Source organism: Toxorhynchites rutilus, chromosome 1, assembly GCF_029784135.1.
Source record: "Toxorhynchites rutilus septentrionalis strain SRP chromosome 1, ASM2978413v1, whole genome shotgun sequence".
Taxonomy (NCBI): Eukaryota; Metazoa; Arthropoda; class Insecta; order Diptera; family Culicidae; genus Toxorhynchites; species Toxorhynchites rutilus.
In genome coordinates this window covers 179,377,153-179,401,968 of record NC_073744.1, presented here as the reverse complement: position 1 = coordinate 179,401,968, position 24,816 = coordinate 179,377,153, and the positions used below count along the sequence as shown (strand labels likewise).

Sequence of the window (24,816 nt, the reverse complement as noted above, 5' to 3'; positions counted from 1 at the left end):
TGCGCAACCCACTCTCACACACACATAAATACATTCGGTTTTCTCTGCGATGAGTACCAATGCTCTGCTGTGGGAAACCAGGAGACCAGGAGATCTAATATTTTTTGCAGCTTTTGAAAATTTTTACTTCCAATTTATAAATAGTTGCGTTTCAGCATTCTCGGTTGTACGCCGTAGCAATCTCGGGCATTGTACCTTATTATAATACTTTTTTTTTCCTTCTTCTCGGGTTCTCGTTGCTCGCGTGCACAATTCTCAGTTTTCGAAACGTCGACGGATCGAGACACGACCTCCTGCTCCCGGGGTCGCGCCCAGAGTGCAGGAAGAATTCTCCGCGCGTGTGTTGTGTTATCATTTTATCATCATCTAGTCAAATTTGCGGCTGTTCAATGCCTTCTAAGTGCTGTGATAAATTGTAGATTTGTAAGAGATCTGGTGAAATCTTCGAAGGCCAAAGGCCAAAATAGTGTTGATCGGTTGTGAAGATCACTCAGGGTGTAACCTGCTGCCATCTGGAGGTGATTGTTATCGCGCTAGTGCGAGAGCGAATGTTGAACCCCACTTTTGTTCTCCAATGACAGCTGCACAGCGATTGATCGCGGCCGTGTGTCAATAATTGTGACAAACGGGATCACGAAAGAGTTCGCGTTGAGAGAGCGAGGAAATGGCGACGCACGACGATACCTTTCTCCGGATTGACCGGAAGCGAGGGGCGAACATTTGCGCAGGAAAAACTCAACAATGGGGCGGCTTTGGGGCTAGTTGCTGTGTGTCTAGCGAATTGCGAATTAAAAATAAAATCGATGTGTGCTATGCGCGGTGTGCGAGAGAGTGACATAACGAAAATTTCCCCGTGATTCCGCGCGGCGACCTTTTCGCTGGCTGGCTGGTTGGCTGGGAAAGTGTCTCTCCGTGTCGTCTTGTTTGTGTAGAGGAAAGTTCCAAGTGATCTAGAATGTTCCCACCACACAAACACACACACGCACACATATTCCCACGCGCCAAAACGCGACTGAAATCTTCCACCCAAACTCCCGGTGGGGTTTTTGTTATTATTATTATTCCAAGTGAGTGGAAATTACTAGGTTGAGGTTAACCCTCCTCTGCAAACGCGGGGGAAACTATCGACGAACGCAAATGGGAAGTTATTTGTTTGTTTCTTCGGCGACATCGCCGCCACCACCTTTCCCAGGGGGGGTTATTGGGTAAGGTCGATGCGCACAACACAGAGCGACCCTCCTAGCCCGAAAATCTAGGGCACACAGATAGTCGGGTGTGACATTGACCTTGGGATGTGTGCAAGTTTCGAAAATATATACCTACCACCGACTATCAACACAGCGAAAGTGTTGCGAAAATGGTGCGGGGCTGCATCGTGCGTAACAACACTTCAGTCTCAAGCTCAAGTATGTGTCGGCGAGCCAAATAGTATTTTTACTTCCCCCTAATCTCGGAAGAAGAGAGAGAGAGAGAAAGCTAAATCTGGATTGCTATTTACACACTTCGCAGCTTAGATTGAATCTAAGGTGACATTGGCATTGACAGTTGGTACGTTCATATTGTGTGTTGTTAAGGCTGATTTAGACGATGCCAGTCAGCGCTCTTGTTGAAGTATCCAGTGAACAGAGAATAGACACTCTGTTCAAGTAACTTGTACCAGTATCGAACAAGTAATTGGCCTCTAACTGGAACAGAGTGTCTGTTCTCTATTCACTGGATACTTCAACTAGAGCGCTGACTGGCATCGTCTAAATCAGCCTTTAGGCTTGCCGGGCGCTGGAGTGCAGTGCTGCACTCATACCTCTCCTTTGAATAGTGCATCTACAGTATTGCTCCAACTCACCACGATCTCTCTTGCTAATTAGGATCTCGACTTAATCTCGATAAACCGGTTGTCGGTTTCGAAGAAATTCATTCGTCCATACTTCCCATTTCCTTCCATGAAATCTAAAAATCTTTAAATCTTACTATTTAAGAATTTTAACAATATCAAAATAATAATATTTATGATACCAAAATATACACCAATCTAAAAATCCGGAAATCTAAAAAATTGTAATTCAAAAATTTCAAAACCAAAGATGTTAAATCCGATAATCCAAAAATGTGAAATTAAAAAATGCTAAGGTGCCAAAAATCCATAAAACTTTATATTTATGAATCGAAAAATATAGAAATATTAAAATGTAAATACTTTTAAGTCTAAAAATAAAAAATAAAAACTTAAAATCTAAAATCGAGAAAATTAAAAAACCTTATCTTACCATTTAAGATTTTGAACAATATGAAAATCTCAAATCCGAAAATATGAAGAACCTAAAATCCAAAATATTTCATTGGTCATGAATTCCTTATGATTTTTCGTGAGTCAGAAATTGTCCAAAAAATCAAATAATCTAGAATGCCAACAATCTAACATGCCAACTCGTCTCAGGAGTTGATAGCACCATCTCAGATTGCAGTGAAACTTTGTGGGTGTATAACATTGGCCATTTAAGCGATTTATTAGTGTATTTGGAATTCCGAAATAAAAGTTTTTGCTAGAAAACTTTTTCCCAGTATAAGTGCGCCTCTTCCGATGTATTGACAATTTGTTGGTTATCGTATTTTTTTCAGAACTAAAAAAAAATTACGAAAAACAACATAACTTTTGATTTTCTTTTTCAATGTAAATTTTCAAAAAAAAAGTTTGATGTTTTCAAATGAAAATATAATTTCCTACATGTTGTTGCATGTTTCGACTTATATTTTGGAGGTTCACAAATGTTTAGTTTAGTTTTGTTTTTCATATTTCTACATAATTCTCAGTTCTACAATTTTTGATGGTGTCTTTTGTTTAAACTTTATTCAAACAATGGTTTGTTTCTGGAGTTTTGGATTTTTTTTAGTATTTCAAAATACTTATCTGTATGCACTGAAGTCGCTTTTTACGCGGTTTTATTTCCCGCGGCTTTTTTTACGTGGATTTCGGAATTTACGCGGTTTTTTTACGCAACACGTATCCACCGCGTACAAATTCAATGAGCTTATTGGTGTAACTTTTCACGAAATAAATTTGTATTGTATCACTGATTAGTAGCTGAGAAATAAAAGAATATACAGATATCATGATTGCAGCATACAAAAAAAAACAGGTCATCAATTGTTAGAATATGGGTCGCATTTTTAATTTATAATTCACTGGTTGTTAGATTTTTATACAGCGTGGACTCGATTATATACTGTCTTCAATTTCTTTTCACTATATATAATCGAGTAAAAAAATTTTTTTTCCGTTTTTATGCATATATTTTTTATTCATTGAAAATAGAAGAAGAATTTAATTTTTGATTCATCCCCTTAAAGTCATCTTTCTCATATGAAAAAAAATTATTTTTTTTCCAGAATCTCTCAGAAGGTGATAGATGATCATATTTGATGACAAAAATCCTGCTACGCATATGTTCGAATTTCAACAATGACAGAGTTATAGAACTTTTTTCTGTTTCGTACTCTGTTGCCTCAAACTGACTCCACACTAAATTGTACGCTGTGTTAGCCAATTCTGTTGCTTTCATTTGAAAGATGAGAAAATTTAGTTCAGGATATACTGGTGGAACATCTAAATTAGTAGATTTAAATAACTTTTTGGAAGTGAAAATTTCAAAGTTGATAATTTTTAATGTGTCATTATTGATTTTATCCCAAAAAATTATATTGAACTTGATTGTTTCTACCAATCAAATTGAAGCTCTCAAATTGCTCTACAATTTGTTCTTTGACACCCAACTTCTATCTTTCTTAATTTCGCTGCAATATCGATATAAACAATTCCTGGTGAAAATTCAAGCAAAATATTCAAAAAATCACGATTTTTACCCAACTGTACATATAATATCCACCCCAATTACACCTTAACGTTCAAAGGATACATTTTTCCTCGAAATAAGTCAGATTTGAAATGTAAAAAAAAAATCAAACTGTATATAATCGAGTCCAGAATTGTATATAATCGATTCTGTATATAATTGAGTCCGACCTGTACCGATTTTGAAATTTACCCGGTTTATTTTTACGCGGATTTTGGAATTTACGCAGTTTTTCTTTACGCGGATTTTGAAATTTACGCGGTTTTTTCTCACACGGATTTCGGAATTCACGCGGTTTTCTTTTACGCGTACGTATCTCCCGAGTAAAAAGCGTCTTCAGTGTACTTTCAAACACTGTTCTATCTTTTTTCAATTTGAACAAAACAAATCAAATAACGTTTGAACTATTTTTAAATTTATTTTCCTTTATTTTCATGTGGATAAATTCTTCGAAGTTCAAATTATTGTTTTTCTTTTTTTTTATTTATTTCGTCTAGTTTTTCATATTTTCATACAGTTGCTTAATTTTTTCATCTTTTTTTTCAAATGTCGTTCTTTCAATGATTCCAACTCTATTTAGTGTTCGGAATGCATGTAATTAGAAATAGAGTGTTTACACTTCTGATTTAAAATCTTGTGATTCATTTCCAGGTATCTATAATTTTTTTTTCAATTAATTTTTTTATATGTTTCCAATTTTTTATTCTTTATTTTCATTTGAATGAAAACTAGCAATGAAAGTTAAATTATTTTCTTCCTGTGAATAATCTGTACGTAACACATGCCTAATTTTGGTTTGTTTGCCATATTTTCATGGATCTCTCTACCTGTTTCTCAATCGTTTTCTATGATTCCAAGTTTATTTAGTTGCTGGGAAGTTCGATTTGATTTTGATTATGAGCATAGTTAGTGAAAAATATATAAGAAAAAAAATTACAAAATAAAAAAGAAGATTTAGTTGGAATTATTCATGAACAAAACTAAATTTGAACAAGAGCTTTTTATGAATAAAAAAAAATTAAAAACGACAAAAATATGATAAAATACAACAAAATAAATTTGCGATTGTGGAGTCTAAATTTTCAACACTTTTTTTTTTCTTTTTTTAGATTAGTATATTTTAGATTACTTCGTTATTAGTTGTTTTTTAAAATATCAATAAGAAATAAGTTTTTACACTTTAAATAAAAAATTACGTCATTGTTTCCTTTTTTCAATTTTATTGATTTTCTTCAAACAATTTTTAAAATTCTGAGATGCGATCTAATAAATGTTTCTCGCTCAAATTGTTTTTCCAGTTTGACTGTTTAAAAAAATACTTTCGTTCGAATTGAATTTTTTTGATCAATTTTGTTTGGATAACGAAGATAATCAAAAATGCCAAAAAATGTTCACTATTCAAATCACAAATCAAAATTTTTTTTCGAATATTTACTAGCTAGACTGAATTTGTTATTAAAAATTTAATTTTATTCAAATTATGTATCCTTTTATCAACTTTAATATCCTAATCTAAATAAGAGTTAAAAATTTGGACTATCATTAACGCAAATTGGTTCTATTGTATTTTATTATATATTTTCGTTTTTGATTTTTTTTTTTGTTCATGAAAAAATATATTCAAATCATGTTTTGTTAATACATAATTCCAACCAAGTCTTCATTTTTAGTTTTGAAGTTCAGTTTAGTTTTTCACTTATATTTTTTTCACTCATTATATGAGAGGGTTTGGGTTATCCATCATTTCAATTCGATCGTCATTTTTAATTTTATTTTTTATTTAATTTTATTTTTTATTCATTTTTATATTTACAACTCTTTCTGTAAGTTAAATCTAATAAAAAATGACAATTCAGAGAAGGAATATTAATTTATATAAAATACACAAAATGAAGCAATGGCGAATAGAAAATGTCAGAAGAACAGAAAATATTGAAATCATAATGAGGTAAACCTGATTTTTTTTGAGTGAAAATTGAAAAATATATATTTTTTGAAAACAAAACGATTAAATAACTATGAAAAAATTATGTTTGAAAATATGATTTAAAATTTAAGATTGTTACACTTCAAATTATAAAGTTTTTTTTTCAAAGTGTGTCTTTTTTTATTTTAGTTCCAATAATCATTTTCAAAAAAATACATTTGTTTTAAAATCTTTTTCATATTTTCCAAATAAAGAAATCATTTTCCCTTTCTTTTCAACAACTGACATTCTCTAATGTAAAACCATTGTTGGGTTTTTGCATGTATTTCGTATAAAATTATATTCTTTTCTCAAATTTGAATTTTTTGAAAGAAATTAGTTCGGTCTTTTAAAAATATTGAATCACTTTTTTCTTCCATTTTATTCCATTTCCTTTTAACAACTGCCATATTCTGTTTTGTGAGTCTTTGATCACTTTTATTGAGCAAGTTGGAATCGTTGACGAGGAAAAAATCGAAAATTTCCGAAAAAGCACAGATCTGTATTTTTTTTCGGTTCTTAGGATACACCATAAATAAGGCTAACCTGGAGAATCATCGTTTTATCAATTTTGTCGACTATGCCCATTTAAAAAAATCCTGATTATCGAACAGCTGGACCGATTCGGTATTTAGTGCTAACAAGTGAAAGGTGATTAATAAAGTGCATTTTCTGAGGAAAATTTTGAACTAAAACAATAAAAAATAAATTTTAAAGATTTTGACCCTATAGATAGTTACAAAATAAATATGCATTTGAATATTTTTCCTAGAAAGTGCATCTAAATATATTTTATTTTCTGATAACAGATCAAATATCGGTTAAGCGATTCGAAAGTTACGAATTTTATAAATTGAATATATTTTGCAAAATCGACAAAAACAATTATTTTTAAGGTCGCCCTTGTTTAGGATGATTCAGGCGTCAGATTCTAAGGGTCATCTAAACAATACGTGTCTAAAATAATATAGATGATTGAAAAAAGGAGTAAAGGGTGTGTCACATCAAATTGCATCCGGAAAAAACGCTGTAGAAATTAAATTTTTAGGAATTATATCTTCAGCTTTCGCTCATAATCAGATAAGAGTGTATAGATCACGTTGGCCATGCTTCACTGTCAATTTTTCGTAAATTTGGAAAAATGTCGTCGAACGAAAAAGAGCGTCGTGAATTAATCCTGTGCACTCATTTCGAGAATCCGGAGTTGTCACATCGGGACATCGGTAAGATGCTGGGAATCGTCCAATCCACGGTCAGCAGAGTACTAAAACGATACTTCGAGAACCTAACCATCAACCGGAAGGTGAAGAACGGCAAAAATGGATGCTCCGTCAGTGAAAAAGATCACAAGCGCGTAGTTAAGCAGTTTAGACGTGATCCGAGAAGTTCGGTCCGGGATGTCGCCAATAAGCTGAATTTGTCAAGTTCATTCGTCCAGCGGACCAACCAGCGGGAGGGCCTGCGTACATACAAGGTTCAGAAGGCTCCTAACCGCGACGAAAGGCAAAACATGGTGGGGAAGACGCGAGCCCGGAAGCTGTACACCGAAATGCTGACGAAGCCGCATTGCCTGGTAATGGACGACGAAACCTACGTCAAAGCGGACTTTCGTCAGCTGCCGGGCCTGTTGTTCTTCTCCGCAGAGGACAAATTCAGCGTTCCGGAGGAGATTCGCAAGCAGAAACTATCCAAGTTTGCCAAAAAGTACATGGTGTAGCAAGCGATCTGCTCTTGCGGAAAGCGGAGCGTCCCCTTCGTGATGACCGGCACGGTAAACGGGCAGGTTTACCTTAAGGAGTGCCTACAGAAGCGCTTACTACCACTATTGAAGCAGCACGAGGGCCCGACCATCTTCTGGCCGGATCTCGCTTCGTGCCACTATTCAAAGGACGTGTTGGAGTGGTACGAAGCCAACGGGGTCACCTTCGTGCCAAAGGAAATGAACCCGCCCAACGCGCCGGAGCTTCGCCCAATAGAGAAATATTGGGCGATTATGAAGCAGGCCCTCCGGAAGAACCCAAAAGTTGCCAAATCAGAGGCGGACTTCAAGAGAAAATGGATTTCTGTTCAAAAAAAACTTCAACCTGACGTTGTACAGAACCTTATGGACGGGGTAAAGAGGAAGGTGCGAGCATACGGGCTTGGGCTCGAAGTATGAATAAAAAGAAAATGCCAAAAGTTGTTTAATAGTTTTTATTTTACTGTCTAAAATTTTCAAAAGGATCGGTCTACTGGGCGAATTTCTACAGCGTTTTTTCCGTGATGCAATTTGATGTGACACACCCTTTAGATGAAGAATCTTGTTTCCATAGTCAATACATGTATTCGACCAACATCTATTTTACTGGTTCATCGTAAGCGTGAAATACTCAACATTCATTTAAAGATGCAGCCAAATCCGTATTAAAAATCTGAAGATAGTTTGACTTATTACGAGATTAGTTTCAACATTTTGGCAATTCTATGAAGAAATGGGATCGAAAGAAAAATAATACTTCGGTTTTGCCCAAACCTAGTTCTGTTGACTATTTCTCGCTATGGAAACAAGTATGGAAACAAGGTTCTTCATACATACATGTCAATCGGCGTTAATTTCAAAGGTCATAACAAAGTAATCATAATTTGTAATCTCTCGATCGCGTTTGGCGTCATTTTTTCTGAGTAATAAAGATTACTGGAGAGCCGCCTCTAAATTGCCCGAACCGCTCCTTTTTTTTTAGTATAACTACTCGTCATTGCTGATTTTTTTTATTAATGAATGCCGGGCTATAGATCCGTCTGGCTGTCTATGATCAGGCTGTCGATGTCCCGACGGGACAGACCCTCCCTTTCGACGCTGCTGGAGAAAAATGGACGTTATTAGTCAACCGAACAGGTGTTAAAACAGTGCAAACCGTGAACACATGGCACAAATGTAAAACTCTCTCCATTAGCACCATCCTCCCAAAGTGTTAAAATTAGCTTCCAACACGCGTCACGGTGTCCCAGAAGTGTGGCCAATGTTGAAGCATGTGGGGAAACCGAATATTACGTATTAGCAATGCTTCAAGGGTGTTTTTTTACAATTACTCTACTAGTGATGAAAGTTAGAAAAATACACACCTCACGTCAACGAGAGACCCAGCACAAACCAAAGCCAATGTCCGCGGTCGCGACCACGTTGTGTCTCCCTTAAATGGTAGGAAAAAGTGGCGTGACTCCTTTTTCCTTCTTTCTGTAGTACCGTGCCGCAACGGCGTCGATCCCTCACTGTCACTGCCGTGTGTCGTAACGGTTGTGCCCGGATATCACCGAGCCTCGGCGAAGTTTGCTAACTTATTATTGAATAGTCACCGGCTTATGTGATGGATATCTAAGCTTGATGTGTCCCTCCGAAGAAAACACCGGCCTTTATCTGCGTCCAACTTTACGATTTTTACGAGCTTTTTTTACCTCACAAAACAAGTTTGCGCGTAAAAGTTTCATCAGCTTCAGGTGCCAATCCAAGATGGATAGCATAAAAAAAGCGCGCATAACGTACCTCAACATTGCCAAGTATGGTCATGAGGTGTATCGCAGAAAGCCGTTTGCTGAACTAGACCCATGCTGTCAGCGCGAGGTTGGCGGTGACAACCGAGGGGTTGCTGCATCGCGGCCGGTGCTGTGCACAAATGGTTTGTTTTTGTTTTTCGTTCTCTTTCTCTTCGTTTATATGCAATTCCTTCTTCTCCGCCTCTGTTCACCAGTCGTTTGTTATGATTGAACTTCAGCAAAATTATTGCAGTTTGTTGTTTTTTTTGCTTTACTCTCTCGCTATGTCCCTTTCGGGGGAGGAGGAGAAGGTGGATCGAGCGAGTCAAGGTAAGAATCGATGCCGGCATGTTTTATTTCTCTGGCTGTTACTGATTTGAGGATATGAAACGCTTGTTTCATTGCTCAACAACTCACTTGTTCATGTCGTAAACTGTTTATTGTATTCGGCCTCTTGTGTTGGATACATGTTTTTGTTTTTATTCCGGTCCAAAATGACAAGCTGGCTGGCAGCGCTGCTGCAAATGTCTAACACATCTGGGCGGAAAATGGAATGCCGGCTGGTTTTTCAATTCCAATGAATAGAGACTTGTAAAGTTTATTGAACTCTCACTATTTGTAGCAAACAACTTTTACATTGGGTAGACGTTTTGAGCACGAACTCCAAATAAGGGCAGATTTTTCAATCTGCAGATTTCGCTACGTTCGAAATCAATGCCAAACTAGTTCAGATTCAAACGCTAAGACGCTAAATTGTGCATTGAGAAGGTTGTGTCTGATTTTGGTTTACTCAATGGTAACCCAATAAAAATGGTCCCAAATTGTTTATACTTTTACCAGCATAAATATAGAATATTCTTTTCGCACATGAATATTCGAGATCAAATATAGAAAAACAAATATATAAGCATAAAACAACGCAAAACTCAAAGAAAGCAAAGAATACATAAAGATCTGGAAAATTAGAAGAAGATTACGAAAAAATATATAAATAATATCGCTGAAAAGCAAACAAAATGTTTTTTTTACAAACGTACAAACGATGAAAAAATGTATTATATTTGAAGTGATAAATGATAAAAATTATAAGATCTTTAACCCGTTGGCCTACGATTTCGATGGGTAATTTCGCATCGAGTAATTTAACTACTGTGCTGAGCGTGCTAGCGCCCTATGATATGCAAGTGCACAACGAGTGAGACTCGATGTTGCAGGTGCACATTTCAAATTAAAAAAAAGTTAAAGCTGAAGAATATAAATCAACAAATACTCATAAATCACAATCATCAAAACTATAGTTTTAAAACGAAGAGTTAAAAAAACACTTGTTTCCAGAAAGACAATTCATATGAAATGTTAAGAAAAAAAAGATTAAATGGAGATTAAGGTGGAATGAGGAAAGAGCGAACATTCAACATGACATGAATTAAAAATCAAAAATAAGTAACGACTGGAACCACTGGTCAATAAAACGAATAAGAAACACATAAATCACATTTTGGAACTGTTTTTTTTTCCAGTAAGGCAGAATATTAACATTTTACTGGAATAATGAAAGAGTAAAGATTGAACATAGAATTAATTGATTAGAAACAATTAAGTTATATATTTTTTGTTATATTTTTTATAAAATTGAATGAAAATTCAGTAGGAATAAGGAAGCAGAAAACATTAAAAATTAATTAAAATACAAAATAATAATAAACCAAAAATAAAGAACGAAATTACAACAACTTCAAAATGATTCGAAATATAGTTAGAATGAAGAGCTGAAAAATGAATTAGTTCAGCGAAAAAAAAAAATTAAAAAAACCAACCCTAATTAGGAATTAGGAACGAAAACACATAATTTGAAATATAGTAAAAACAGATAAGAAAAAAAAAGTAACATTTTAAAACTTTTTTTCAGGAAGTCAATCCGCACGAAATGTAAACAACACAACTTCGAAGAGAATTTAAATAAATATTTTATTGGAATAATGAAAGAGGAAAGATTGATCATAAGATGAATTATAAACTAAGACTAACAAAAAAAGAAATAGAAAGATAGGAACTCACGATTTACGTTTTATAACTTTTTTTTTCTGGAAGTCAATGAATGTTAAAAAAATCTACATTGAGAAAAAAGTGCAAAAAATTAAAAATGACGAATTATTTAAAAAATGGGTTCTTATCAAATTGTGGAAAGACTGAATGACGAAGAAATGTTAACTCGTATGTAGTCAATCTTTCAAGTAGTCATGTTCATGACGCTTTCAACGGATCAGGATGGGATGGTATCTATCCTCGTTCGAAACGGATTTAAATAAAAAGACTTGGTTCTCGAATTACACTCGATGCATGACTTTTTGCACCTTTCACTACTTGATTTTTGGGGACTCGAATTTTTTTGAGGGAGTCTTTGGTCTATTTTCGATATGAAACGAATAAACTATGAAAAGAAACATCGAACATACAAGGATGATCATAAAACGACGAAAGTGAACGAAAGAATAAGTGAATAAATGAATGAAAGAATTACACAATTAATGATAAATTAATGAAAAAATAAAATGAATAACATGAATGAATGAATGAATAAATAAACATACAAATAAAAAAATAAATAAACGAATGAATAAATGAATAAATGAACGAAGAAAACTAAGAGAACGGAAGAAATGAAGAAATTGAATAAAACAAAGAAATCCACAAAACTAAAAAAGTAAGAATATTTTTGAAAAAAATAATATAGAGAATGAATGACTGATAAAGGATTTTATTTAAAAAATAAAAGAATAAAAAAATTACGAAAATTAATAGAAATTAAAAAAAAATTATAAATGGAATCTAACGAATAATTCGACGAATGGAATTTCGTTAAATCATTATTTTTTTTATTATTTAATTCTTGTTTGAAATTAGCACATTCATCATTCCAATTTTATCATTATTTGAATTCGTTTTTTTTGTCGTTTAAATTGTTTTCCGAGAAAAAAATGTTTATGTTAGTCTTTATCTGGCTCTTTTATTTTTTCTTAAATATTTTCTAGCCGGAAGGCATTTTACAAAAAAAGATCCATGGTCTTTTCTCTGCTTGTTCTTCTATTATAAAAAAAAAACAAAATATCACTTCCGTTATTTTTGTTGATTTTGATATTTTTGTTATTCATTCATTTCTATCATGAGCTGTGGAGATGTTCTTGAACCATTTTTTTCCAATGTCGTTTTTAGATTTTTATGGCTAATACCCTTTTTCCGGTAATATCTGCTTTTTGTTCAATTTTCTGTTAAAGCTCAGTGGTGATAGAATGACGTATTGAACAACTTTGTAACAGTTGCAACTGTATGAACATCAACAGAAACAAATTTACGAAGAGTTTGCAGTTCAATTTGAGTGAAATGCATAATTCTTGGAGATTGATGGTTTATTCTTGCCCTCGTGGGAACAATATACAAGCTGCCCATATGTCGCAATGTGTTCCAATAATGTTTGCGTGTGATGCAAACAAAATACATATGCCTGAAAATTGACATTGTGTCTCCACCAAAAAATATTGCACAGCATCATTCGCTCGCTAACTGAATCGAAACTGTGCTTTAAGTGAGTTAATGAGTCTTTACTTTACTCAAACTTTTCATTCGCCTCCAGCCTTGAAAAAGGCCGATTAACTGAAACTGAGAAAAACTTATACCTCGAGAAAAAACATTTCGAAGCCAAGCTGCCGCTGCCGACTGTGATTTGAAAATAAAATAGCGGGTGGGGCTTAAATAGCAATATTTACATCTCTTTACATCTTCTGTAGATCGAATGCAGCGTGCTTTCGAGCGTCCCTGATTCGCTGCGAATCATTTGCAGTGGTATATACATATTTTAGCTCACCGATGCCCAAGTTGGTCGTTATTGACGGTAGTGTTAAATAAGCATATAAATGGGCAAAACAAATATGATGTGAATGTGAATACTTCCAGTTTCCGTTAATTTAACCCGATTACCGATTAGAGAATCGTAGTGTATAGCATATCAAATAAATATTAGATAATTTTATATTCGATTCGTCCATTGAAAAAATATTTATTAGCGTAAAAACTATTGAGTAAAACATTATGCGTTTTCTAGCGCCTCGGTAAAACGTAGCTCTACGTCAAAAAATTAAAAAAAAAAACAAATGAAGTGAGAGAAAAAATTTAGAATGAAAAAAGATTATTCCGGAGATGACTTCAATTTTTTTCCAAAACATAGAATGTATTAGGCTACAAATTGCTAATACATCGCGAAATTGGAACTTCCGGTTAAGAGAGGTTTTCTTACAACATTTGTTTTTACTTTTCTTGCACTTTTCTATAACTCGAAAACGACACCTCCTACAAAAACATTTCTTACTTTTGTGAAGCTGTCGGAATTTTCATTGAAAAAAATCACAAAAAAAGTTAGAGCGCTACAAAAAAATTTCCACAATAGTTAAAATTTTATTTTCCTAGAATGAAGTGACCATTGCATGAATGAGCATAACTTTAATGGATGAACAATGGAGTGTAATATTCATTATTTTTTTGTAGATGTTAACGGCTTTTAGATACGTCGATTTGTTTAAAAAAAATGCAAAAAGGTAGACAAAAATGGGAAATATTTTGTTAGATTTTTTTTTAGCCAATGCTCGTTTTGCGATATATGGACGATTCGTAGCCAAGTTTATTGTCTTTCTAAATATTCAGCTATTTCTCAAATGATCGTTTGATGTAGTTCGATTTTAAGTTTTGAAAATGTATTTTTTTTTCAGTGTAGCGCTTCAATTATATTTTATTTATGAAAATTTCGACCATTATCCTATATGTCGCTTATAGGATACATTTCTATAGGAGGTGATGGGTTTTCATTTTAGTTGTTTATTGTAATAGAATCCTTAGCATTTTCAGCGGTTGCGAGGCCGAATTTAATCGTGTACATGCTTATCAATACAGCCTTTTCGGCGTAAGAGAATTTCTTTTGTTTCACTGGTCAGTTGGATCCAGTCTTCCGAAAAACACTTACAAATGTCCACGCGATGTGAAAATTCCATGTTTTTGTTTGAATTCAAACATGATTCTCGCTAGTGTTGAGTGTCTATCCCCAACACGAACAATGATACACAAACATAGACATGTGAAAACAAACACGATGTTTATAATTCAAGAACATCATGTACAAACATATCACCCGATGTCGCAGTATTCATTGCTTTCGTTTGGTTTTTTTTTTCATACACGGAAAGAAATTATTCATCCCAAAACATTTCTTCGTAGAATACTTTTTCACAGAAACGAACTTGAAATTTAATTCGCATTACAAAAATTACATGAGCTGAGAGGCCATGAGTTCATACATATTTTGCAAGTCTGATTAAATAATCCTTGGTTTCGTGCAGAGAAACATTCTCTGAATAGAAAGAAGCTTTCTATGAGAATTTTTTTGCGTGCATGTTGGCAATTAAAGTCTGGGGAACCGACTGCACAGCGGGCGACGTCGTACAAATGCTGACCAAAAAAATAAATACCCAAAAGTTAGTCTTAGATGCATCCTTCAGCGGCACACAGCAGAAACAGCAGAGAAATTTTAGCGGCAAAAACGCACTATTAATTTCTCGATGTTATTACAAACTGAATGAAGGAAAAAACTAAAAGCTACACTTACACTGCACTGCATATGCTATGTGTGCATGCGATTGCATCATCCTTTCTTCTCCTCTTCTTCGCTCGTTTTATAGCTCGTGTCGCGTTCGTCGCGAACAAGCAGTATTGGCCATTTGTATTCAAAGATCCAGCCAAAATGGTTGCTCCCGTGGTCGAGTGATTAGCGTCACGCCTAACATGTCACTGCTGAATAATTGTGGTACCATATATTCGATTATAATTATAGAAATATTGTAATCAAAATTTGATGTGGTTAACTAAACATCTCCGCCACGCTCTATTCAATTTTAGTACTTGTTCAAATAGCTAATAATAGCGAATGTTACATGAATTCAATATATAAATTGATGCGTGCACTAAATAATGATATCAATTGTGAAAAACTCTGATATCAATCGACGTTTATTTTGTTCAGAATAGATAAAGAGGTTTATTTAATTTGCCCAATATTTTAGACGAAGCATCCATTGTCATGATAGGAAAGCATTTTCTCCATGTCAACATACCAACACACCACGCGTTGAGTGGTGGTGGTGTGGTGTCCGATTCGCTTCTTCTACTCTACGCACTGCCGGTGCTTGGGGTGAAAATGCAAGAGAAACCGTACACCATGTTCGAACATCATGTGAAACATTGGGATTAAACATCGTATGTCCAAACATACCACGAATACAAACATGTCACATTTTCTAACATAGGTACGAAAAAATCATGTTTGTACTCAAACACAAAACTGTGAACAGTAGCGTGGACATGTTTATTCCGGATGCAGTGTTTTTTGTGAAACATGGAAGACTGGTTGGATCACACAGCGGGATAGGTGATACAAGGCTTTCGTTATTGAAGGTGGCACAAATCCTCCGATACATCATTTCTTTCAATAAATGTATTTGAGATAAATGAAGCGCGCAGAGCATAATGACAACGCAAAAAAAAAAAACAATCATGCCAAACAAACAAACCGTCCACTGCGCAGTGATTGTTGTCCCGCTTTGTTTGTTTGTTTGTTTGCGTTCACTCTCTTCCGACAACAGAAAATTATTTTTTATTACTCAGAAAAGAAAGACTATTCTGAAGCTCAAAAGTTCTGTACGCACAGTGCGTTGGTTTGTTTTAAATTTAATCGCACCGCCATTTCTCCGTTCTCTCTCCTCGGTCTTTCTCTCTCTGTGTGTTTCTGTCTTTTCCCGAGAGCGAAACAAAGCATTTCAGGAAAAGAAAGTCAAAACATAGAATCTCGACTCGGGCGTCAATGGGGAAAACACTCGACAGGGAGTTCTGAAAGCCATTTTTTTATTTTCATATGGTGCAATGCGCACAGAAGCGAGCGTGAAAAGTAGTGAAACGATCGAAACATGTGATCATATTTAAGTGCGTGCGTGTGTGTACGTATATCCGAACCTTCGTCCGTCCAATTAGATTTATGTTTAGTGGTCGAAACCAACGACGCAGCCCCAGAGCCAGTGTTTGTGATTTGTTATTGTTGTTGTTATTTTCATTTTGAAACCGCTATCGGAACATCCCGATCAAAGCCGATCTGCAAAAAGGGCGTGTGTAAGCGTGTGCATTCGCGCCGCAAGGCGATTCTGCTGTCTCTCGGAGCTGTGAAGATTTATGAAGTGCGAAGTGCTTCGGCCTGCCAAACAAAAGCTTTCCGACCCATTGTGTTGTGCGTAGCCCGAGGCACGACGACACGAGCGTTGTAGTCGCCGCGTGTTGCTACACTGGTAGTAGTAGTGGTGAGTGGTGTAGTGCACAGAGTGTTGCTGCAGAATGGCTACCTCAACGTCGGACCTGCTGGGGGCCACGACAACGTCGGCCCCGAGTCGACGCAGATACGTGCGCAGCAACACGTCCAGTGTCACCCAGTTGCTGTCCGACAGCTGCAACAGCATCCTGCAACGGTTCCGCCGCAATCCCAGCGAGAAGCCCGAGAAGAGATCACAGTTTCGGTAAAGTGTGTTGTGTGTTGGGTTACGTAAAAGGCGCGCGAAACACATTCCTCCTCAGGTGTCCTGGATTGGCGCGGTGCGGGTTTGAGTGCGACACGTGCGACAACTGGATCGAGTAATTTTGAAGATATTCTAGGATTCAATCCGACAGTTTTCGGCAGTGGTTCATGCAGTTGGATAATCATTTTGGCGTAAATGTGTGTGTGCGTCGACTGCGTTGTCACTCAACAGAATAACGGTTGAGCGTGCAAAGCTGAGTGCTTGGTGATATTTTGAGGTGAACGCGGCTAATTTTGGCTTCAATTGCTGTGGCACAGTTTGCGCGTTCGTTCAATCAAGTGTTGCGACGATCACAAAATAAGGTGTATAGGTCGGTAACCTGAACCACCCGCGTGAAATGTGTCGGTCCTATCTATCCCGCTCGCAGTTTGATTTGTTTATAAACCGTGCGTTTACCGCGTGCTATTCATAGCTTGGGATATTCTCGATCTGTGTTTTGTTCTCCCGCTCCCGCGGCGGAGGGATAAACACGAACAAACCGAAGTCGCGTCTGTTTATGGAAATGTTCTTCCCGTCTGGAACAAACCGCACGTGAGTGAGAAAGCAAAACAAACATTTTTTTACGACCTCCGGTGAACCACTGTTGACCCCGTTTTTACATGCCGTGTCCCACTCGAGTCTCGCACCGCCCGACCAGACGCCGTCCAGCGGAACTCGATAGTAATCTACAATCGGTATCCTCGATTTCGTATAGTTTCAACGATCTTGCCACGTCCGCGTCCAGCAGTGCACTCTTCGCCTCGCGGGATCGCCAAACCTCGTCCACCGCCACATCGGACTATGGCAGCCTGGGTTCGTCCAGCGATTCCATCCAGCGTAGCCCGTATCTCAACTTCAACAGCACTGTGAGCTCCTACTACAAGCCACTGTTCCGCACTTTCGGCAAACGGTTCGACACCTCGCCCCCCAAAGTAAGCTTCCACCCCTCCTGCCGTTCCCTTTTGTTTTCTATCGCTCGGTTAACTCACCTGTTACTCCCCCCTCCGTCTTCTAGCGAAACACGGAAGACAAAGACAAAACTCCGATCGTCGCCAGTAGCGCGGCCGCCGTCGGGGGCGAATCAGCCAGCTCAACCATATCCCGGCTGGAGTCCAAATACTGTGACATCCTCGATCGGGTCCACCGCCGGAAGGAGAAAGACAAAGAAGACAAAGAAAAGACACTTGAACCCCTGGACCAAAGACTCGACGGTGGTTTTAGTTCGCGAAGCTTCAACACCCTCGCCAAAAGTGCCACCACTGCAAGCGTGCGGGACGAATCGAACTCCTCGTCGTCGCTGAAGGAGCGCACGCCCTACCGTTTGGCTACCCAGCGCAAACGAAACAAGTTCCTCGACTCGCTCGAGATGGACTGCTACAAGAGGCAGTCCGAACTCGGTGCTAAGTCGACAACGGCGACTGATAGCCTGTTGTACGAACGCAATGGACGGGACCTTACCGGGTCCACCAGCTACAAGCCTCGCAGTAAAGACAGCGGTTACTACGATACGGCGGTTGGCAAGGAGAACATCTTCAAGTCTAAATATGACCCCGACGAACTGCTGTCCGAGATCAACAGTAGCTCTATTCTGAGCGGCGCCGCGAGCAAAGCAAAACGTCAGACGAGGCCTTACAAGCGAAGCGACACCACCGCTCTGCTGCAGCACTCCGCTGTGACCGGTAGCGACCTCCTGGATGTCTCCAGCACTACCACAACCACGGAAGCAGAACGGAGAAAGGAAAACCGTCGAAGTGGAAACTTCCATCATCTGCAGCGATCGGCAACCCAGGGATTCTTCAATGCCGACGATATCTGCACCGTTCCGCTGTCCAGCGACGATGATGCCCCCAGCGATGATCCTCGCCAGATCGAGCGGGACTTTAAGCGGAAGGAGATCGAGAGTATCCTCCAGAAGTACGCCCCGCTCGATGAGAAGAAAGCCAAAGAGAAGAAGTCGAAGGAAACTTCTTCCACTGCGGTAGTCGCAACCACCACCGTGAACAAGATGGCGAGCGAACGCTCGCCCGAGGCTGGTATCCTATCCCGGATCAAGTCCCCAACGCAACAACATCACCACCACCTCCATCATCGTCACCACTTTCACCACGGTGCATCTCGTCACCATCAGCACGGGGCTGCTACCACCGGAACCGGAACTGGTTTGGGGCTGCAGAAGTCCTACACCGTTACCAACGTGTCGTCGCACCTCACGAACGGTACTGGCGGGCTATACAACGGAAGTGGTTCCATCCTGACGATCAATACCGGTGCTGGCTCGTCGGCTGCGGCTCTCTACAAACACCAGCAGCAGCTGCACCAACAGCTACTGATGCGTAGCTCACGGTCCCGTATTCCGAAAGCACTTTCCACGTTTGTAAGGACCCGTCTCGCCCTCCCGAATTCACACTTATTGTGGAAGCCTTGTGTTGTTGTTGTTCAAATGTGTTCGTGTGCCAGTGTGAGCTTCACTAACCGGCTACTACAGTGTTGTTGTTGAATCCTGCCAGTACTAACGAAGTTCGCGCGACAATCTTTTGGTATTTACTAGGTTATGAAGGGTAAGATCATGGTGGGTCTTATGAATCGTTGTTCATTGGAATAAAATTGGTTAAATATTTTATTTCAAGGTACCATTTCTGAATAAGGATTATGCCTAAGTCTTGAAGCTTTCGTGGTTTGTTTTCTATACTAAACAAAGTTTGAAAAAAAAAGAAGAATTTAGGAATTTTGTTCGATACGCAACGGCTGTACCGCTATATACTTCATTTTAATCGTGGGAAGCTCTTTTATAATCTCTGTTGACGGGAACTTGAAATTTCTTCGATTCATTTGTCTTTAATCAGGGCCGCAACTTTTTTTTTTGTATTATAGTGACTTTCAACGCTTTTGGTTGGTTCGTCACTTTATTTTCATTTTTGGAAATACATACCTTTCGCGTGAGAGGTATGTATGTTACCACTATGCCGGATCGCCTCTCACCGCAACTTCTTTGTATCATGTCGGAGCTTGATTGTTAGGAAAACACATTGCAATCGGCCCATATATTTGGGAAAATAAAAGCTCTCTTCAAACGCATTTTTCACAAATAAACTATTGCTATTATTTATGATTTTCAGATTGTTAGAGAGTGTCCGAATCGATTAGTGCATATAGTGTCCTATAGTGACATTTAGGTGCCTATGCTGTCAAATTCCTTTTGAAAATCCTATTAAATTTGAACGAGAAAATGTCATCCATATCTGGGTGACGGGGCGACGAAAGGGTTAATAAACATTACTAATGCATAAAAGACTAACTGAAAGCGTCACTTGCGATGGCACCCTTCAATGGGAAACAAGCCCTCGACCCAGTCCATGAATGACAGAAAACAAAAAACATATTTTTTCGTATACATTCCATAACTTACAGTTTTTTTTTCAACCCTTCATGAATGTTGGGATTCCTATAGATGTGTTAACTATATGGATTTACGGAACATAGTTCGAAATGAGAAATGAATGCGATATAATATTTTCAAATATGCCATCTTTAGAAAGCACAGGGAAAGCCCTATATTAGCATTAGCGATATCCATGGTTCTGTCCTAATGCTTGTGAGTATTATAAGATAGCACTAAATGGCCATATAACGCTTTCACTAATGTTCATTGCCATGTTAATATTTGGCATATGAGCATCGACAATGCTGTCAAACAAGTTTTCTTTAATAGCATTTGTTGATTTTATTATTCATACTATCGTTTCTTCCACTTTTAGTACCTTTTTAACATCGATTTCGAGAAGTTTCAAATACTCTAGCTCATTGTGAAAAAGAGTGTTCAATCTTTTGGCTGAGGCCGATCTTAATCATGTCGAGAATATTTCTTCAGTTTGGTTTAATTTTTGCGAAAAAAAATATTATTCGCATGGGTACCAAATCAGGTGAATACAGTGGTTGATTTAGGACACACGCGATTTCGGGTCAAAAATTGACGCAAGACAGCGATTTTTGATTCGACGCATTATCATGTAGAAGAGCATATCTTTTTGGATCCAAATGCATCGAAAGCCTACAAAGCCTATTTTAAATAATTCTGTTGAGGCCTGGCAAATAAACAGCCAGTTTTGTGTTAAGAGTGGCTAAAAGCCAAAGTGCATTTTGTTATAAAATGTACGTAATTGTGATTCGAACATTCATTCGTAGCCTCACTCTTTAATAAATTTAATTCAATTCGTTTCAATTTATTTACAATTAATTGTCAATAAGATGCGATTTCAAAAACAAAATTTGCCCACTGTTTCGTGCAGTGAATAATATTTGGTTGGGGAAAAAGTAATCCATTATTTTAGGGTGAAATTCAAAACTATTTTTAAAATGCTTCGGATTGTCCGATTTGGGTCGAACATGTACCGTTTTTTAAAAAAAATTAAAAAAAAAGTATAAAAAATTAGGAAATTAAAAAAATAAATTAAATTGCACGTATTCTACTGTTGCAGTATCGTCACCATAAACACCAATCACAATTTCAGCGGCCTGACTTGCATTTTCGCATTTTTAAAAGAAAAAGTGTAAAATGTCCCGATATTTCTCTTTGTTGACCTCCATTTTTAACACCCTGTAACTCACAACTGAATGGAACAAACCGAAAACAGCAAAAGATTTTTTAGTATGAAATGTCACTTTTACAACGAGCCTGAACATGAAATTTTATGATCGATATTACGAGAGATATTGATCACTTAAGCCAGCTACCGAGAAAATAATGGATAACTTTTTCCCCAACCTAATACGTTTGTTTTCTTCAAGACAAGTTTTCATTACGGTTTTACGTGTCATTATCAGTTCTTTCAGTTGACAGATCCTTTTGCGATTTCGAGCATTCCTCGTACCAACAAATTTATTTCCAAAAAATAAATTAAAGTTAAACAACAAATAAGATGCAATTGGATAAAGATAAAATGAAACCGAAATTTCGATCACCATATCATAATTAAAATATAGCCTCAACAAAAAATCAGTACCATTGAGAACATAAAGCCAACCCAGAAAAGAAATTTCGCAACAAATTGATGAAAAACATTCACTAGCCAGAAATAAAAAAATGTATGGAAAGAAAGTAGAAAGGTAAGAACTAATATCGATCTGAAATATGCGGAATTTTGATAGAAACACACTTACAAAAAGTGAAAAGACGGAAAGAAACCCAATAATTTACTTTCGGTATTCAGAATATACAAACATTTAACTTTTCAACAAAATAAAATAATGATGGGTAAAACCCAAATGCAAGTCAAATGAGAGTTAAAAAAGTTAGTAATTATTCGAAATCGATTTATAACTATGAGGGACAATAAAGAGAAATTAAAGAAATTGGAAATCAAAGAGAAAAAGGATGAATCAAATAGAAGGGAAAACCACGATGAAAATAATGGATATCGTACAATGGAAGGAAAATTTACTGATTGAACACTCTTACTTTGTACAGAAAAAGTCAATCTGAAGGTAAAGAAAATCCTAATGTAAACAATGAAAAAACATGAGAAAATTAAAGAAGTAAAAAACAAGTAATATGCACGAAAAAAAATGGGTAAGACGAAAAAGAATAAATCATCACACACACACAGAATTAACAAATAATAAAAAAGAACGAAAACAAACCAACGAAACAAATGACGAAAATAAGAGCCGATAAAAGAGAAAAAAACAGTACCAGTGGCTATGTGGATAGCGTAGTCGTGTAAAATATCTTTGCGTACCAGCAGGCCTTGGTTCGATCCCTGCTTATCGTCGTTAGGCTTTTTTTTTTGGGTACAATTCCATGCTGCCGTTCAGTCTGGGAGAAAGAGAGGCCTGCTACCATATACATATAAACATTTTGAAACTCTTGAAAAAGATGCTGTTATTTGTTCATTTCACCCTTCAGCATACGAAAAAGCATTTTATCTGCCATAGATGATATTTTTTCTGCCAATGTTAGTTTGGGTGTACACTTGCTCTCCGTGCGTAATCTGAAACAGAAAAATTGCACAAAGAATACACTGAATGACGCTTGGGTCAAAATTCGCTGTTTCTGGCCAACTAACCCCAACTGGTTTTTTGGTTTGAGGTTTCCAGATTCTAGCGTTAGAATTCTTATAATTCTGCGTTATGGTGTTATCGTATTCTAAGATCCGAATACCATCAGATTTTTCCTCGTAAATACATTTCTTCGCATCTCTTTATTTCAACATCGTTATTTTAGTGAGTGATATTGACCAGAAAGATCATAGAGATAGACTAACTTTCATTTGTTTGAGATTGAAAAAAATATATATACATGTGTGTGTATGCATGCATGCAGCTCTAGAGCCTCGCCAGAGTGTGCGTTTCTTCATCTGCCCTACGTATGCATGTGTGTGTTTGTGTGTTGTAAACGAGATTCTGCTACATCTTACAGGACGCCAAAAATCACCACCATCCAACCAAGCCTCTAACCTCAATGTACTAAACCAAACACGCGCCTCTCATTTCGTTCGATGATTTCTTGATTGAGCGCATCTATCTCTGGAAACATACACCCAAACACGAAAAGTATCGCAGTAGGCTGCGCCCGTGATAGCTCAGGTAATTGTCAGTTTTCGTTAACACAGAGCACAGCTCTTTTTTTTCACTCTCCATTTTTTCATCCTAACCTCACTTGTCGAAAGATACCGCAGTTTTCGTGTGAGTCTGTGTGTGCGCGCGTGTTTCGTTTTATGGGTGTAAGTGCACGATTAAGTGTTAAGAGTCATTATTGTGTTTACAAACGAACATTCGCAGGGTTAATGCCCCCCGGATTTTGTCAATGAGAAGATAAACATGTGTTTGAATGCATTTTTCCGAAACGGTTTTACTAAACAAACCAAACGACCCCAAGAATGAAATTGATATAACCTTGCGCTTGGTAACCACTAAGCCAATGTAACACACCTATTTCATATCTGTATACCAAATTTTTCTTATATTTTTTTCGAACTAATTATCTTATCGCAAATCGATACCGTATTTTTCTCGTGTCTCTTCTTCGATATGATCAATGATTTGATGATGATGATGATGATGTGTGCCCACTGGTTTGTGTGTGTATCGCCCAACTCGCCTACTCGCCCCAACGAACTGTGTGTGTGTCTGTGGAATGCCAAAATGACGCCACCCACCGCCTTTGACGACGCCGATGTGATGTGGTTTCCGATTCGAACCTTCCAACCGACGATGATGATCGATCATGGCCATGACCAACAATGACGGATGTGCGTTGATGAACACCTACGTCAACCAACGATCGCCTCGAAACCCCGCTTTCGAACACTGATGACCGATCCGCTCCAACCTCTCGACACCAACTGTGGCAATGCGTGGCAACGACGATGATGATGATATCTACCCAATGGTGGTCTCCCCCTCCGAACCTGGCGGTTCCAATTCCCAATCCGATTGGCGAACACAGAAACAACCATCCGTGAGGGATGATGCTGATGGGCATTTGATTTACCACACTGGCGACATTCTTCATAACAGATGTTCGTGAACCATTAATTTAAATTCTTTAATACTACTTTTGTTTTTAGTTTACTCTTTTTTTTACTTATCTCGGTTTTTCCTTGGCAAATTTTTGAACACACTGGGTGCCCCCTCACGCGATCGTGTTTCCAAACAAACAATTGTCCGGAGCTGTGCCGAGTCTTGGAGGAACATCCCGTTGCTGTTTACTTTGGCCTTCGCCATATTTTCCGCGCGGATTTTCCTCCAACTCATAGCTTCCACATCACGCGGTTTCTTCGTCTTGTCTGGAGTCTTTGTCAAGAACCCCTAACCTTCTGAACCCCGTCGCGATACCGCCTCAAATCGGGCACCG

At 37.5% G+C, this 24,816-nt stretch overlaps 1 protein-coding gene across 8 annotated transcripts in view; it reads left to right on the top strand.

Annotated features, from left to right (window-relative positions):
- The window catches only part of LOC129762119 (uncharacterized), a 57,960-nt gene that overhangs the window by 19,647 nt on the left and 13,497 nt on the right, over positions 1–24,816 (top strand). For all 8 annotated transcript variants that reach the window (XM_055760105.1, XM_055760103.1, XM_055760102.1 and 5 more), the window contains one exon: positions 24,409–24,481. In XM_055760105.1, the coding sequence (XP_055616080.1) occupies positions 24,409–24,481 (73 nt within the window). The remainder of the gene's footprint in view (positions 1–24,408; positions 24,482–24,816) is intronic.